The sequence below is a fragment of the Furipterus horrens genome, unplaced genomic scaffold (assembly GCF_987537825.1).
Source record: "Furipterus horrens unplaced genomic scaffold, mFurHor1.1.pri manual_scaffold_7, whole genome shotgun sequence".
Classification (NCBI taxonomy): domain Eukaryota; kingdom Metazoa; phylum Chordata; class Mammalia; order Chiroptera; family Furipteridae; genus Furipterus; species Furipterus horrens.
Window position 1 is genome coordinate 141,532,426 of NW_028327177.1, and position 15,740 is coordinate 141,548,165.

The 15,740-nt window shown below is 62.0% G+C and overlaps 2 protein-coding genes and 1 long non-coding RNA gene across 3 annotated transcripts; 2 read left to right on the forward strand and 1 right to left on the reverse strand.

The window, feature by feature from the left end:
* Positions 1–7,362, reverse strand: RRP9 (ribosomal RNA processing 9, U3 small nucleolar RNA binding protein). Its single transcript, XM_090283090.1, has 15 exons — positions 7,188–7,362; positions 6,818–6,900; positions 4,214–4,323; positions 3,797–3,864; positions 3,667–3,708; positions 3,285–3,411; positions 2,568–2,692; positions 2,390–2,482; positions 1,944–2,044; positions 1,614–1,748; positions 1,473–1,535; positions 1,119–1,264; positions 965–1,044; positions 283–356; positions 1–164 (listed from the first exon to the last, which is right to left on the reverse strand). Exons 1-15 carry the CDS (start codon positions 7,272–7,274, stop codon positions 71–73), a joined length of 1,428 nt encoding a protein of 475 aa, XP_090139216.1. The 5' UTR covers positions 7,275–7,362; the 3' UTR covers positions 1–70.
* A 1,270-nt stretch (positions 7,363–8,632) lies between these two features.
* On the forward strand, positions 8,633–12,494 carry PARP3 (poly(ADP-ribose) polymerase family member 3). The gene is made up of 10 exons (XM_090284839.1): positions 8,633–8,837; positions 9,460–9,585; positions 9,765–9,953; positions 10,130–10,262; positions 10,336–10,562; positions 10,782–10,931; positions 11,113–11,199; positions 11,423–11,600; positions 11,740–11,895; positions 12,311–12,494. The coding sequence occupies exons 1-10, from the start codon at positions 8,658–8,660 to the stop codon at positions 12,478–12,480; spliced, it is 1,596 nt and encodes a 531-aa protein (XP_090140965.1). The 5' UTR covers positions 8,633–8,657; the 3' UTR covers positions 12,481–12,494.
* A 31-nt stretch (positions 12,495–12,525) lies between these two features.
* Positions 12,526–14,259, forward strand: LOC150005519 (uncharacterized). Its single transcript, XR_016512456.1, has 3 exons — positions 12,526–13,883; positions 14,023–14,118; positions 14,226–14,259. It is a non-coding gene; the product is annotated as an uncharacterized LOC150005519 (long non-coding RNA).
* Positions 14,260–15,740: the final 1,481 nt, after the last annotated feature.

Genomic DNA, 15,740 nt, shown 5'->3' on the forward strand with positions numbered 1-15,740 from the left:
CCCAAAAGAGACTTTTAATACAAAGAGCCGGCCATGGCCTGGGAAGGACTTAAATAAAGGAAGGAGGATGTCAGGAGCCCGCGGCCGTGGGCCTGGTGGCCCTCTGGAGCGGGATGATGCAGACAGAGTTCCGAGCCTCTTTGATCCGCCACCATCGGCCCAGCCTGCGGGGGTGAGGGAGAAGCTGAGGCTGGTGCAGCACCCCGCCCCGCCCCCCATTCCCACCCAGCCTCCAGCCAGTGCCACGCTCCCCCACCCTCACCCTCCAGGAGTGCCCCGTACCTGTGCTCCTGCCCCACCCCGGCCACCAGGAAGTCCCCAGTGCTGGAGAACTTGAGGCTGTTGATGAAGCCCACCTGAGAAAAGGGAGAGACAACGCAGAGGATGTGAGAACAGACGCCCCCCAACCCGACTCCGCAGCCTAAGCACCAAGATCCAGGGCTTGGCCTCCACAGACCTGGGTTCAAGCCCTGCTCTGCCTCCTGCCACCCGGGCCAGCCCGTGACCCCCAGGGCCCCAGCCTCATGAAGGTGAGGCGGGGAAGCTTTGTGAGGATTAAGGAGACAGGGGAGACCTAGGTGTCGGTGTGGCCCAGGGCCTGGACGCTGGCTGTGGGGCCCTGGGGACCTCATGACCATCACCATTGACCCAAGCTCTGCACAGTCAGCAGTTCTTGCTGACAGACCTGCCACTCTTCCCAAGGTCAGCCAAGTCGGCACACCCTCGCTTAGCATCCATCCGACCCCAGCGAGGGCCGGGCCCTCCACACCTCTGCCCAGGCTGTCCCCTGCCCTGTACCAGCACCCAGTGCGGGGCAGAATGTGGAGGAGGGGAGAGGGGAGAGGAAGGGGTGGGGGGGCTCCTGCCAGGCCCTGTGCCAGGAGCTGGGCTGTAAACAGAAGCCACAGGTGGCCCTGCTCTGAGGAGTGTGGCAGAGACAGGCTGGGCGCCCAGGCCCACTCACCAGGGGGATGTCGCAGAGATGGTCCAGCCTCCGGAAGCCCTCCCCGCACTGCCAGAGCCGCACGCAGGAGCTGTGGGAGCCTGGGGGCCCGGGGAGACAGTGAGTGCTGCACCAGCCCCCTGGGGGACCCCCCTCCGCTGCACAGGGCACTCACCTGTGGCCACCAGGTCTGTGTTGAGCAGAGCTGCCACCGACGACACCCAGAAGGGCTGCTCCAGGCCCGGCTCCCCCCGCAGCCCGTGGGCCTCCCGCTGCAGGGCAAGCGGCCGTTTCTTGGAGAGGCCCCATAAGGCCACAGAGCTGGGGACAGGGAGCAGAGTCCGTGAGGGGCAGGAGCAGGGCAGAAAGGCCATACGTGGGAGGGGTCCAGTATACACCAGCCGTGGGACACAGACAAGGTCGCCCGAGCTCACCCCCTAGTGTCCTCATCTATGCAGAGGGGTCACACTGCCCGATGAGGGAGCCAGGAGCAGCGTGGTGGCGGGGGACACCCAAGGGCAGCCCTTACCCGTCGTCCGCGCCCGACACCATATGCTCCTCATTGATGAGCTGGATGCTGTCAATGGAGCCCCTGAGGAAAGGAGCAGTCAGGGGTGCAGCCCTATGCCCCCAACCCACGGAGCCCCGCCTGGCACGGCCGAAGCCTTACTGGTGGCCGTAGAAGACAAGCTGGGACTCCTCGGGGATCTTCCACACACGCACGGTCCCGTCGCGGCCCCCCGCCGTCACGCAGCACTCCCTGCTCAGAGCATCCAGGGCCGCCACAGCGTCCTGGTGCCCGAAGCTGGAGGGGGACAGAGGTTGGGGTCACCCGTGAACTCACATGCACACACACACAGACACACACGCAGACCCCGCACACCCCTCTCCCCACACACACTCACACACACGCACAGACACATGCACACAGAGACACACACACACATGCACACACACACACACACACAGACCCTGCACACCCCTCCCCACACACACTCACAGCGTCTCCACGTAGGAGTTCTCCGCCACGTTCCACACCTTCACAGAGCGGTCGTGGGACGTGCTGTAGAGCTGGTGGGTGCCTCTGCGGAACGCCAGCCCCTAGCGGGGCACAGAGAGAGGGCAAAGGGGGCCTGGACTACTGCAGCAAGCGACACAGAGGCGCAGGGAGCCAGCCGCCCCCACGCTGTGGGAAGTTCCGTGTGGCCCCACCCGGAGCCAGGCCCGCTCCGCTGCCCTGGAGCAGCTGCGGGCACCGCCGAGGCCTCCCTGCTCCCCGGGCCAGCTCTCTCCCGCCCCCTTACTCCACCCGTGACTCTGGCAATGCCACTCACTACGCTTAGTACAGGCTCCTGAGGATGGGGACCCCCTGCCTCGCTCGCCGCCGCCCCCGGGGCCCAGCACCCGGCCCTGACCACGTCCACCCGCGGCGGCCCGGCCGCTCACCGACACGGCGTCCCGGTGTCCCGTGAAGGTGTACAGGTGCCGGCAGCTCTGCGCCTCCCAGATGAGAATGAGCTTGCTGCGGTCGCCTGAGGCCTGGGGAGAGGAGGACAGTGGCCACAGGCGCCCGCTCTGTGCCCAGACCCCGCCCCCGCCCCAGGGCCCACCCTGCCTTACTTACGAGGTACTTGCCGTCGGAGGAGATGGCCATGCAGAGGACGTGGCTGCTGTGGCCTGGGGGCTGCCCCTCCGTACCCTTCTTGGCTCGTGGGATCACGTGAAGCTTCCGTCCGCTCTCCACACTCCCTGACACCAGGAGAGAGAGGCTGCTGGGACAGGGGCAGGGCTGGCTGCCGGACTCGCCACCGCGGGCAGCAGGGCCCCGGGAAAGGCTCTGGCCCCAGGTCGGAGCTGGCTCAGCCCGTGAGCCCGGGACAGCTCACCTCAGTTTCCTCATCTGCTAAGTGGAAGCCATGACCCTAAAGGGCGGCCATGCAGCCCAGAGAGGAGGGGGAGGAAGGTGCTTTGGGACTGGTGGTTCAGGTTCTTCCTGTTCCTGCTGCGGGGGGAGGAGGCTGGGACCCCAGGAGGACTGGAGCTCAATCCTGGGACACAGCAAAGCCCCGGGGTCCTCGCCAGCCGCCCACCAGCAGCAGAGCCTCCCGTTAGGTTGTCAGGCCGCCTCTGCTTGCCCGTCTCCAATGACAGCGAAGGGAAGCTTGCAAGCCCCACTCCCAGGCAGAAGCTTCCGCTGTCACCCAGAAACGCTTCGGTGGGAGCAAACCTGCTTCTAGAAGCTTCCCCATCGGGCTTTGGTTTGCCGACTCCCCTTTCCTCCCAGACCAACCCTCCCGGATAGCCCCTGGGGGCCCGCACCCCCAACTGGGCAATCACTCACACTTAATGATGGTGCAGTCTTTGGCGGCGGAAAAGATGGCCAAGTCGTCGGGGGTGATAACCAAGCACGTGATGGAGAGCTGGTGGCCCCGTAAGGTTCGAATGTCGCCCGGCGCTGGGGCCTGGATCTGGGCAGGCAGGGCCGAGTCACTACGACTGGGGCGGGAAGGCGTCTACCCCCACACACAGCCTTTCCCACCGGCCCACCCAAAGGAGCCGACCCAGCGCTGCAGGGGTCAACCCCGACCTGTCCCCGTCTGTCCGAGGGCCGACCACATTCCCAAGCCAAGACCCCGCAGCCTGAGTCCCCAGGTGAGCCATCTGCCCACCGACCCAGGTGGGACCCCCAACTCCCTCCCAGCTTCCACCAAGTGCCCACTCACCTCCTTCGCCACCGACTTCTGCAGCCTGCCCCTCTGCTCCAGCTGCAGGGAGAGGACAGGCAGAGGGCAGGCGTGAGGGCCCACGGGCCAGACCGCGTGCCCCCCGCCCCCCACGCTCTGCCACACGTACCACGTCCTCCTTCAGGCGCCCCGCCACCTGGTCCTCCTCGAACTCGCGGGCCTCGGCCTTCTCCTCCTCTGCGTAGGGCAGAGCAGGCCAAGTGAACCCAGGCCAGGACCCCACTGTTCCCACCCCCTCGGTCCTGGGCCCCAAACACTCAGGCTGCCTGGGGCAAAGGGGAGGGCGGGCCAGACGCCTCCTCCTGCACACCGCCTGCCTTTACTTCCCAGATCTGTCTAAAGCCCCCTGAAGGTCTGCCCCCCGGCCCCAGAAGCCCATTAGAGCTCCAGCCACCCTCCCACAGGGCAGCCAGCACCGGCAGCCCCCTGGGTACCCACATCAGGCCCCCATCAGGGGGCGGGGCTGCAGCAGGCAGGCGTAGGCTCAGGCCACGCCCCTCCCAAGCCACGCCCCTCCCAGGCTCACCTTGCTGCCTGAGCTCCTCCAGGTAGAGCTTGGCCAAGCGCAGCTTCTTCTCCTGTGCTGTCTCCTCCAGCTCCTCCTGCTCCTCCTCCTCTGTCCTCCTGGGAGCTGGGCTGTGGACAGGAGGGGGCCAGGTGTGAGGGTACTCACCCCCTCCTCTGGCCACTAGGACCATGCGCGCCCTGGCTGCTGCCCTGCCAGTCCCCGCCCCCATCCCCTGCCAGTCCCCATGGCCAGTGCTCACAGGTACAGAACACTGAAGAGGTGACTTACTGACGGCCCACCCAGTGCTCGACAGAAGCGTGAAAACTGACCCAAACCCAAAGAGACCACCGTGAAATCTATCAACTCTGGAGAGACGGCAGAGGCTTTATAGGCTCCTGAGGAAAATCAGGTCGTGTACAGTCAGGCATCCAAAAGGCTTCAGACCTCTCAACAGCAACCCTGACAGCAGGACCCACATGTGAAGCACACCCAACACTCTGAAGAAAAATGCTAACTCCTGGAATTCCATGTCAGTCACACCATCAATGACAAGTGAAGGTACTGTCAGCTGCCCCAAGTGTCACAGAATGGGTCCTTTCTCCTTCTTTTAAGGATAGAAGACGTGCTTGGGAACAGGAGGGTAAACGAAGAACAAGGCCAGCCTAAGAGACAGCAAACAGGAGCCCCAACATGGAGAGCAGGAAAGGTAGCTCCCAGCACCACTATCACCCGGGCGCGGGGGAGCAGCCAGCCCAGGTCCGCGGCGAGGACCTGAGAGGCAGCCACGCCGGGTCCGTCATCCCCTCACTGTCAAGGGACCATCCCCTGCCCTGACGACGGGGTGCCAGAGAAGCCTCACTGGCCCTGGCTCGGCCTTGTGCTGGTGAAGCACCTGCTTTCCCCTCTATACCCCGGGCCCTGGACCAGCTGACACACTCACTTTACTAAGGGTAAGTCCTCCTTTGCCTGCTCCTGGGAGCTGGACAAAGGTCACAGGCACCGAGAAGCAGAAAACCCAGGGCAGCCCGCTCCGCCTGATCACACGCTTGCAGATGTCTAGTCCCTATCAGGTGCCCCAGCTGGTTCCCAGCTCTTATTCATGACCTTGCCCATGACTTTCCCAGAAAGGACCTTGGAAACTCAAGGCCAGACCATGCTCCAGAGACCGCTTAGTACCTTCAGCCGTCCCCTTACACAGACAAGAACTTCTGTTGTTCACCCGAACTAACCAACCGCGTTTAGGGGTTCACACAGAGCAGACAGAAGTCTACGGAAAACGAAGGGAAGTATACACTGTGTGATTCCACCCACATGACATTCTGGAAAAGGCATAACTCTGGGGGCAGGGGTTATGAGTCGAGGGTGCAAGAGACCTGGCTACAGAAGAGCGGGGTAATTTTGGAGGGTGATGAAACCCTTCAATATCTTCATAGTGGCACGCACCTGTCAAAACTCACGGAACTGTACACTGAAAAACCGTGAATGTCACTGTAAGTAACTTATAACTGAATGAGAAAATGAAAAAAAGACAAAAAGGAAGAAAAGAAGGAAACCAAAGAAATGACTAACTCAAGGCAGGAGTGGCAAATGGGCCTTGTAAGTTTCTGCCAGGGTCTGGTTCTTAACCCAAGTGGTGGGCGAACAGAACTCCATCATTTCCTCGTCATGCTCTACAGTGCAAGTACATTTCACTGACTTCTGCATCTAATACATTTCACAACACATTTTTAAAACATTTAAAAGTGTTTAGCAGAGGCTTGGCAAATACCCACCCCTAGAAAGCCTAGGACTAAGAAAAGCATCTTAGGGCTTTCTGTGAGCAGGTTAAGGCCGACACATATTCAGTTTGAGAAGCAGAATTTCCAAAACCAACTCCTAAGGCGCCACCAGGATTCCCTGGTGTGCGACCTTCCACGCCACAGGGCCAGGCCTGATGCTTTGCTAGCCCCGTCTGAAACCCTGCCACTTGCCCCACTGCTGTCACCTGCAGGATGAGGGCGGTATGCCAAGCCCCCTGCAAGCTGGATGCACCCACCACCTGGCCTTCCATCCTCTCCACCCCTCATTCTGGTGCACTGACACCCCAGACTTTCCTCTGATCCCTCAGTGCCTTCCCTACCTCCCCATGAGACACTCCTCCTTATCTCTCCAGGCCGTATTTAAATGTCTCCTCTTCTGTGCCCAGAATACACAGCTATAAGACACACACCCCGTTCCGGCACATTCCGTCTTTGCCTGCCTGCTCACCTCTGTATTCTCAAATGTGAAGCCAGTGCCTGGCCTCTGTTTAGAGTCAGGGGGGAGACCAGTAATTTTGAAATTGTGGGAAAAGGGAATGAAGAACTAGCCAGCACTTCTTGTACCCCTCTCCCCCTCCAAGTCAGTTCAGCCTGGGCTCAGCGCCCTGCCGTGTGCCAGAGAGGTCTCACTGGTCTCCCCTTGGGGTTGGGGTGTCCTCCCCACACTAAGACCCTGCAGGGAAGAAGATGAGACTTCTCAGGATCAGAAACTGGAGAAAAAACCAAGATCTGTGAGCCAAGGGCCCGAGTTCTCACGCACTGAGACTCCCAGACACCATGGGCCTCAGCGTTCCCTTCCACGAAGCAGAAAAGCAGAGCTCACCTCTCACTCTCCGAATCGCTGGAGATCTCTTCATTCATCTTGCCGCCGCCCTTGGACTTGCCCCTGTCACCGGCAGACTCGGCCTGGGAATTACACGAGTACGATATGATCCTTTCTTAGGCCAGGGGTCCCGACCACTCCGGCACGGACCAAGGGCCCCTTCCGGTCTCCCAAGAGCCCTGGGACTGGGAAGGGCGGTGGCCGCCGGCTCAAGTGCAAGGCCCTCCAGGATTTGGCCGGCAGAGCTAGGGACGAAGCTGAAACTAGCTGGAGCCCCGGGGAAAGGGTCGGGGAGAGAGCGGGCGGAGGAGGGGAAGGGACGGGTGAAAGGAGCGGGTCTGATCCCGGCCAGCAGAAGCGCCACGCTCACCTTCCGCCGCCGCTTGCCGGCCCCAGCGCCGGCTCCGACCCCCGACGCCGGCTTTCCCCGCTTTCTAGCCACCGCTGGCGCCGGCATGCTGACCACCCCGTGCTTTGCAGCCGCTGCTAGAGCACTCACGTGGCGGCGGAATCCAGGCGGTACGGCAAGACTCCGCGTCCTGATAGGCCCCCACCGCCCTCAGGCCCCGCCTCCCATGGTCTCATTGGGTCCTTTGGTGGCTCTGTCACGCCCCCAAGCACCCATAGGGTAAATGTCTGTGGCCACGCCTCCAAGGCCTCCCATAGGCTCCCTCGCCGGGCTCCAGTAGGAAGTAAGCCTGGTCCCGGCTCTTCCGGCCGAAGCTGCCGCGCTTGCGCACCGCTCCTTCGCTGATGTCTAAGGAGGGGCGAACCAGGGGCCTTCTCTGTGTTTCCGCCCCTCGGGCGCTGGGGGGCGCCAGAGATGCGGGGTTCCGAACGCGGAATGGGGCACCACCCCGTCAGGGGCGGGGACGAGGGTGTACCAAGTCCGGCGGTAGATGACCGATGGGGGCAGCCAGGCAGCCCCGGGGAGCGGAGGGCAGTGCCCGCACCCAGGCCCAAGGTCACTGGGCAGCCGGTGGACGCGAATCGCAGGCCTCAGGCCGAAGAAGCAGCCCCGAGGGCGCGGTAGTCCTCGGGGCCTTGGCAGGGCTCCGACCAAGCGCCCTCCCGCGCGAGGGACAGGCCGCACGCATGGCCTGGCCCAGCCTCTGACTCACCCCCCTGGTGGCCAAGCAGCTGGTGGCCCGCCCCCCCCCGCCCCCAGCGATTGTCGGGAAGTCCGTCCCTAAGTCGCACCCGAGGCTGGCAGAGGGTCGCGCGAACCGGGGCGGCCGGGGGACGTCCTGACCGGCGCTGAGCCCCGCGCGCCCTTGCTCCCGGGTCGCTGCTCCCCTCGGGTGAGTGCCCTGGGCCCCTGCCCACGGCCGTGGGACTGCACCTGCCCACCGGCAATTCAAGACCGCGGGTGCGGGGCCCTGGCCGACGCCCCGGAACTCCCGAGCTCACGGGGAAGGGTTTCTGTGTCACGGGGCCCCGACCCCCGGAGGGGCCGACCGCTGCCCACGCTCCTCCACAGCGGGGGTGACTCCGCCCCGCACCCGGGCCACGCCTGAGGTCGTCGAGGAGGGAGAGTGCGCTGAAGGGCGGAGGCGCCCACGCTGGAAGGGAAGCCTGTCCTTTCACTTTCGATGCCGCTGGACAGCCGGTGGAGAACCAGAGAGGGGAGGGGACTCCTCTTCCCTGGCCCAAGTGGGCAGGCTGGACAGGGTCCTGGCCCGGCCGCTGCAACTGGGCACAGGGGTCTGGGGGGAGAGAGCCGGCTTTGTTCTGGGGATGGGGATGGGGAATGGAGGCCGGGGGGGCGGCGGGCGCAAACCCAGGGTGGGATGCAGAGACCGGGGAGGCCTGAAGCCCCTCTCCGTGCCCCAGAGCAGACATGGCTCCCAAGCGCAAGCCCGCTGTGCCGGGTGAGGGGCCCGAGAAGAAGAAGGGGCGGCAGGGGGCAGAGGAGGACAGCTTCCGCTCCGCTGCTGAGGCCCTGAGGGCCGCACCCACAGAGAAGCGCGTAGCCCGGGTGGACTCCGCGTGTCCACTCAGCAGCAGCCCCGGGACCCAGGTGAGAGCCTGCTCCCTCCCAGATGCAAGTGCACTCAGACCTGCTCCCTCCCCACGGGCGCTTGGCCCCGGCCACGCAGCTCAAGGTTCCCAACTGAGCCGTGGTTTCCCGAGACCCTGAAGGTCAGGCAGGGCTGCATCCCATCTGATCTGGGCAGGTCGTGTCTGCTCTTTAGACCCAGGGCAGGCCCCGATCTTCTCAGGCCTCCCCCTACCACACTTGGAGCCAGGCTCTGGCCTCCTAGGTCTCCACAGGGCTCACCTGTCCCCTCGAACCAACCCCACAGGATAGGGCTGTGTGGCTATGTCCCCTTGAGGTCCCTCACAGGGCAGGGTTGTGTCCCTGCGAGCACGGGGTGGTCAGCATATCTGTCCCTCAATTCCCTGACCCAGGGCACAGCCCTGTCCTCCCAAGACCTCCCTCACTGCCCGAGGTTAGCCACGTCCCCTCCGACTTTGTCCCCAGGCAGAGCCATGACCCCTCCAGCCTTCCCAGACAGGGTCTCCTCTGATGGCCCAGTGCCCTCAGAGGCCTGACAAGGCACAGCCAGGCGCTCTGCCCCCACCCCCACCCCGACAAGGACAGCCCACGCCAGCCTGCCCCGTCCCGCCCCCACGGCCAGGTGTACGGAGACTACGACTGCACCCTGAACCAGACTGACATCGGAAAGAACAACAACAAGTTCTACATTATCCAGCTGCTGCAGGAGGGTGACCGCTTCGTCTGCTGGAACCGCTGGGGGCGCGTGGTGAGTGCCTCCCTGCTCAGCGCAGCCCCCTCCTGCCCGGGGTCCCCACAGCACTCGGGCCAAGAGGCCATCGATGCTGCCCGGCTCGGGCGCTGGGCCCAGGGCCTGGCCCAAAGGAGGCCAGCAAGTGTCAGGGTGGGCACTGCAGCGGGCGCACCCCTGAAGGCTGTCCATTGCAGGGCGAGGTGGGCCAGTCGAAGCTCAGCCCCTTCCCGTCTCTGGAGGAGGCAAAGAAGGACTTTGAAAAGAAATTTCGGGACAAGACCAAGAACAGCTGGGCGGAGCGGGACCGCTTTGTGGCTCAGCCCGGCAAGTACACAATGATCGAGGTGCAGGGAGAGGATGAGGCCCAGGAAGCTGTGGTGAAGGTGAAGTGGCCGGGCCCTGGGCTGAGGGAGGGGACCAGGGACCCAGTGGGCTGGGGTCTGCGCCTTCCTGGCTGTGCGACCTCCAGCACGGACCTCTGCCCTCTGGCCTCTGTCCGGCCAGTGTCCATCTAGTGCCTGGCCCGCTCCTGCCCTCCATGTGTGCCCTCTGCCCCCAGGTTGACAGAAGCCCGGGCAAGACTGTGGCTCAGCGGGTGCGACCCTGCTCCCTGGATGCAGCCACACAGAAGCTCATTACCAACATCTTCAGCAAGGACATGTTCAGTGATGCCATGGCCCGCATGGACCTGGGTGAGGCCAGGCAGGGGGGCAGGGCCCCGGGAGTGACAGGGGGTTGAGAGTCCGCCCTCCCCCTCCCCCCTAGATGTGAAAAAGATGCCCCTGGGGAAGCTGAGCAAACAGCAGATCGCCCGGGGCTTCGAGGCCCTGGAGGCCCTGGAGGAGGCCCTGCAGGCCCCCAGCAGTGGCGGCCACAGCCTGGAGGAGCTGTCCTCCCACTTCTACACCGTCATTCCCCACAACTTCGGCCGCAGCCGGCCCCCGCCCATCAGCTCTCTGGAGCTTCTGCAGGCCAAGAAGGACATGCTGCTGGTGAGGGCGGGCGGGGGGGCGCCCGTCAGACTGGGCGCGGGATATGGGGGGCAGAAGGCCCAGAGGGGAACTGTGGGGGGCAGCCCGAAGGGCTGACACATGGACCGTGGGGACCAGGCGGACAGACAAGTGGGGTGGCCCAGGTCCCAGCCCTGAGGGAGGGAGGCCAGAGGCGGAAGGGCGAGTGGACAGACCGGCTGCCGGCGCCTGTCACCTTAGGTGCTGGCTGACATCGAGCTGGCCCAGAGCCTGCAGGCGGCCCCCAAGGAGGAGACGAAGGTGGAGGAGGTGCCGCACCCGCTGGACAGAGATTACCAGCTCCTCAGGTGCCAGCTCCAGCTGCTGGACCCAGAGGCGCCTGAGTACAAGGTGGGCTGCGCCCCGCAGAGGAGCCAGGCTGGCGGGACGCCATCCCTCTGCCCATCGGCCCTCCAGGTTTCCGGGGGGTCCCGCGCCGTTGGCCTGCTCTCCCTGGGTCTCTAGGGCCTGAGGGGGGCTCCGGGACTGGGGGCGGGGGGCTTCTCCGTGCCCACCCCTGCTGTCCCCGCAGGTGGTCCATACCTACTTACAACAGACCGGCAGCAGCTACAGGTGCCCCGTTCTTCAGCACGTCTGGAAAGTGAACCGAGAAGGGGAGGTGAGGGAGCATCCCCAGTGCCCTGCTCTGTCACCACCCCACTCTTAGGGACATGACCTGGCCTCTGTGTCCCTTACTGCATCATCTGCGCAACTTTGGCCGGTTTCCAGCAGGCCTGGGGCTCGCGAGTGTGTGCACAGGGGTGTGAGCGGCGAGAGCGGCAGGGAGAGGCCCCCGTGCTGGGGTGACACGGCTGCCCTGTTTCCCACCCCTCCCCCCTCAGGGAGACCGGTTCCAGGCCCACGCCAAGCTGGGGAACCAGAGGCTGCTGTGGCACGGCACCAATGTGGCGGTGGTGGCCGCCATCCTCACCAGTGGGCTCCGCATCATGCCACACTCTGGTGGCCGCGTGGGCAAGGGCATCTACTTTGCCTCGGAGAACAGCAAGTCAGCTGGCTACGGTGAGGGCACTGAGGAGGACGGGCCCAGTGGTTCCTCAGTCCGGTGGGGATCCGGGAGAGAGACCCTTGAATGGCGTCTGACCAGAGCATCGGGCAGGAGAGCCAAGCAGCCCAGCCTGAGCCTCCCTGTGGCCCCCAGTTACAGGCATGTCCTGTGGGGCCCAGCACATTGGCTACATGTTCCTGGGTGAGGTGGCACTCGGCAGAGAGTACCACATCACCACCGACCAGCCCAGCTTGAAGACGCCACCCCACGGCTTTGACAGTGTCATCGCCCGCGGCCGCACAGAACCTGGTGAGTCCCAGTCCTGAGAAGCTGCTGCAGGTCAGTGGATAGAGGTGGAGTCGAGATAAGGGACCAGGATGCCTTCAGGGAAGAGAGGAAGAGAGAAGCGGCTGTGCAGAGGGACAGAAAGGAGCAGTCTTCCTCACTGCGGTCATTCAACAAATCATTCCTGGGTATCCAGGAGGGCTTCAAAGAAGAGGTGTCATTGAGCATTGAAAGATGCGTGGGTGTTCCCCAGGCAGAGAAATGGGGGAGGGCAGTCCGGGCGGAAGGCCTGGACTGTGCAGTGTTCAGAGGTAGGCGAGGTGGGGATGCTCAGCCATTGCCTGGGCAGAAGCTAACCACGCAGGGCAGAACTCACTCGTGAGGTCAAGGGCCAGTGAGTGACCCTGGCATCACCCTTGGCCCGGGCTGTGCACTGCAGATCCAACCCAGGACACGGAGCTGGAGCTGGACGGCGAGCGCGTGGTGGTGCCCCAGGGCCGGCCCGTGCCCTGCCCGGAGTTCAGCAGCTCCTCCTTCTCCCAGAGCGAGTACCTGGTCTACCAGGAGGGCCAGTGCCGCCTGCGCTACTTGCTGGAGCTGCGCCTCTGAGCCGCCGCCCTCCCCGCCCCCGCCCTGCGGGGAAAGACGGTCGGTCTCCACCTTCCTGCCCATCTCTGGCGCCCCCCCCCCAAGGCACCCCATCACTCCTTCTTGCTCCCAAATCTCCCTGCTGTGTCCCAGACACCGATCCCTGCTCCTTCCCTAGCCCTGGCCGGGCTGTGGCCTCAGAGTCTCGCCTCCAAAGCCGATGGGGGCGATGGACTGGCATTATGACCGGGACATGATGCATCTGGTCAAGGCTGTGTAGTTAAGAGGGGCACAGGCTGAGGGCAGGCTGGACCCCATATCCACCTGGGCCATCCATGCCGCCCAGACTGTCCATCCGAGAGCTGTGATCGCCCAGGTGGGCTGGACTTCAGGCACGTGTGGGCAAGTTCATTAAACCTTGTGTCCGCTCAGCCCCAACTCTGCTTGTCTGTGCTGCAGCCACACTGCCTGGGGCCCCTTTCTGTCCGCAGGGCCCCAGGGGCAGCCCCACACTCACCCCCACCCACCCTGGTCCCTCTGTGTCCACCATGGCAACCACCCACCTCCTCCGATCATTGAGCCTTCAAAGGCCACCCTCACCATCAACTCAGAACTGCTGGTCATTTGGGGACCCACCTGGTGATACTGCCCATTCGCCCAGACATGGCCAGCAAAACCACATTGCCCTTGTCCTGGCAGACAAGTGTCCCGTCTGCATGTACCCAAGGGGATCAGCTCTGCTCTTGTGAAAGGGTGCCCGTGAGCACCCCAGGTGACCCTGTCCAGACACAGGTCATGGGTGCCGGAGAGCCAGTCAGGCCCAGCCCAGGTCACGCATGGCATCTGCCATCACGTCTCTTTGGTCTCCTTAATCTAAAACCCTTTCTCAGCCTTTTGTTTTTCTTCCATGACTTGGACATTCTTGACACTCCTGAAGAATACAGGCCTGTTCTTTTTTGTTTTCTTTTTTATAATGTGTGCATGTGTGGTGTGTATGTGTGGAGAGGTGTTACTTCTTAAAGTTTACTTATTTATTTATTTTTAGAGAGAGGGGAAGGGAGGGAGAGAAACATCACCTGTGATTGCCTCTCACACGCCCCCAACTGGGGACCTGGCCCACAACCCAGGCCTGTGCCCTGACTGGGAATTGAACTGGCAACCCTTTGGTTCACAGGCTTGTGCTTAATCCACTGAGCCACACCAGCCAGGGCCAGGCCAGTTGCTTCATGGGATCTCTCTCCATGTTGGTTTCTCTGATGCTTGTCATGATTAGATTCAGGTCCTACTGTGTGAGTGGGAACATGCATGACATCTCCTCGTCTCCTCAGGGCATTCTCTCAGGAGGGACACGTCCCCTTGTTGGTGACGTGAACTAACTTGGACCACTTCATGAAGATGGTGCACCAGGTCTCTCCCCTGGAAAGGTACCATTTCTCCCCCTTGTACTCAGCAATGTGTCATTATTTATTCTGGGCCTCCGATGGTCCCAGATGTGGCCTGCAGACTGTCCTTCAGGCTGACTCCTGTGTCTTCCTTACTTCCTGGCGTCACATGATGCTCCAGGCTCGTCTTGCACAACCCTGGGTCAGCGATTTCTCCAGGGAGCCCTTGTTCCCCGGAGCAGGAAATGGCATTCAGAATCGAAGGTCTGGGCAGAAGGTATGATGCTCTTTGGACTGGGTGTCATTGCTTTTAGCCCTTGTAGGAAAAAGGCTAGGAAGTACGTATATGTAAATAAACCCACCTCTTTATATCTGTTCCGCCAGTCCCCGTCCAACACCACAGGGCTCTCTTGTTTCCACCCAGTTCTGCATGGATACGTCCCTTCTCCAACAGTAAGAAGCCTGGTTCCATCGGCATCAGCATATTTACTTACTTGTTCAATCTCACACGAGAAGGAGATTCCAAATTGCTGCGCCTGTGCCATTGTGAAAAATAAATGTTCTAAGCAGGGCTCAAGCTCTAGTGAAGCTTCTTCAAGATTATCTTTCTGTCTTCAGACTGAGGTCCATGAGTATTACAGTTTGGGGGTTGCTTGGATCAGGCACTTAGCTCTCTTCAGTGTGGTTGTTACTAATTTGAAATACGGGCAGGTTCATGTGTTTCTGCTCATGTTCACCTTTAGGGGGGTTTCCTCATCTTCACCGATATATTTTTTTCAGTACATAGAACATTAACATAGTTCCAAAGAGTCCAATCTATACAAAAATATGTGCTCAGAAGAGTGTTGCTCTCCTAGTCCTCTCCCTGATGTGGCAAGTCAGGGTCAACACTTATGCTTTATCCTCCATTCATTTCTTTAGGCAAATTAAAAAAAAAAAAAAGATAAACTACGAAGTGTTCTGATTTAGTGAAGTGACTCTGGAGGAGCATGCACTCTCCAAGCCCCCATAGTCCCCATCCCTGCCCATTGCCGTCCTCAGCCCATTTTCTTCTTTGCTGTCCCCGCCTGGCCTTGCTGAGCCGTCACCAGGCCTAACGGGGCAGGGAGAAGGCCAATGCACTCTCTTCCCTCTGAACAAAAACCTCAAAACCCAGCTCCCCCTCCGACGGGCGAATGCCCACATGCAAGTAGCAGACAGAGCCTAGGAAGCGGGTGGCTTGGCTTCCAGGTACAACTCAGCTGTGTGATCCAGGACACGTTCCTTCCTGGCTGAGCTCCAGCCTTCTCAGCTGAATAACAGAGAATTGGGCTGGGGCCCTTTAAATCGCAGCAGAAAGAGAGTCAGACCTGCAGGTCCAGGCCTCATCTCTGCCACCCAGACCTGTACTGACGCTGACCGTGTGCCGTGATGGGTCGAGGGGCACAGGCGTGAGCAAGACACAGACAAGGCCCCCGCTCTCACGGGGCTCACTGGCTAGTAACGCAGGCTCTAAACAAGCACGTGCGTGGATACGAAACACAGTGTCAGGTAGGGAAAGTGCCAGGAAGAAAAATAAAGCGGCATAAAAGGACCAGTGACGGGAAGGCGGAATGATCTCAGAGGGGACCAACGGTCAGCACAGGCCTCTCTCACTCAGAATGTGGCGCAGGGCACGCCTGAAGGCAGGGGTTCTGACGGAGAAAAGAGCACATGCAAAGGCCCTGAGGTGGAAACGTGGCTGATGTCCGACCCGTGAGAGGACCAGCGAGATGATTTTGCCGTGGCTGCAAGTAGGGTAGGCAAGGGTGGGGTGTGGGCAGAGAGCTGGGGACACCCATTCTGTGACAGGCAGCTCTTCCCTTGGGGGAGGAGAGCAAGGCCACAGCCCAGGCCAATTTGTTTTGGGGGGGACACATT

Coding starts and splice junctions, on each gene's coding strand:
- RRP9 (XM_090283090.1), bottom strand. CDS start 7,274: ATGCCGGCGCCAGCGGTGGCTAGAAAGCGGGGAAAGCCGGCGTCGGGG. Junction 1,536..1,613: donor CTTGTCTTCTACGGCCACCA/GTAAGGCTTCGG, acceptor TCCTTTCCTCAG/GGGCTCCATTGACAGCATCC. Junction 357..964: donor ATCTCTGCGACATCCCCCTG/GTGAGTGGGCCT, acceptor CCCTTTTCTCAG/GTGGGCTTCATCAACAGCCT.
- PARP3 (XM_090284839.1), top strand. CDS start 8,658: ATGGCTCCCAAGCGCAAGCCCGCTGTGCCGGGTGAGGGGCCCGAGAAG. Junction 11,601..11,739: donor CAGCAAGTCAGCTGGCTACG/GTGAGGGCACTG, acceptor TGTGGCCCCCAG/TTACAGGCATGTCCTGTGGG. Junction 11,896..12,310: donor CCGCGGCCGCACAGAACCTG/GTGAGTCCCAGT, acceptor TGTGCACTGCAG/ATCCAACCCAGGACACGGAG.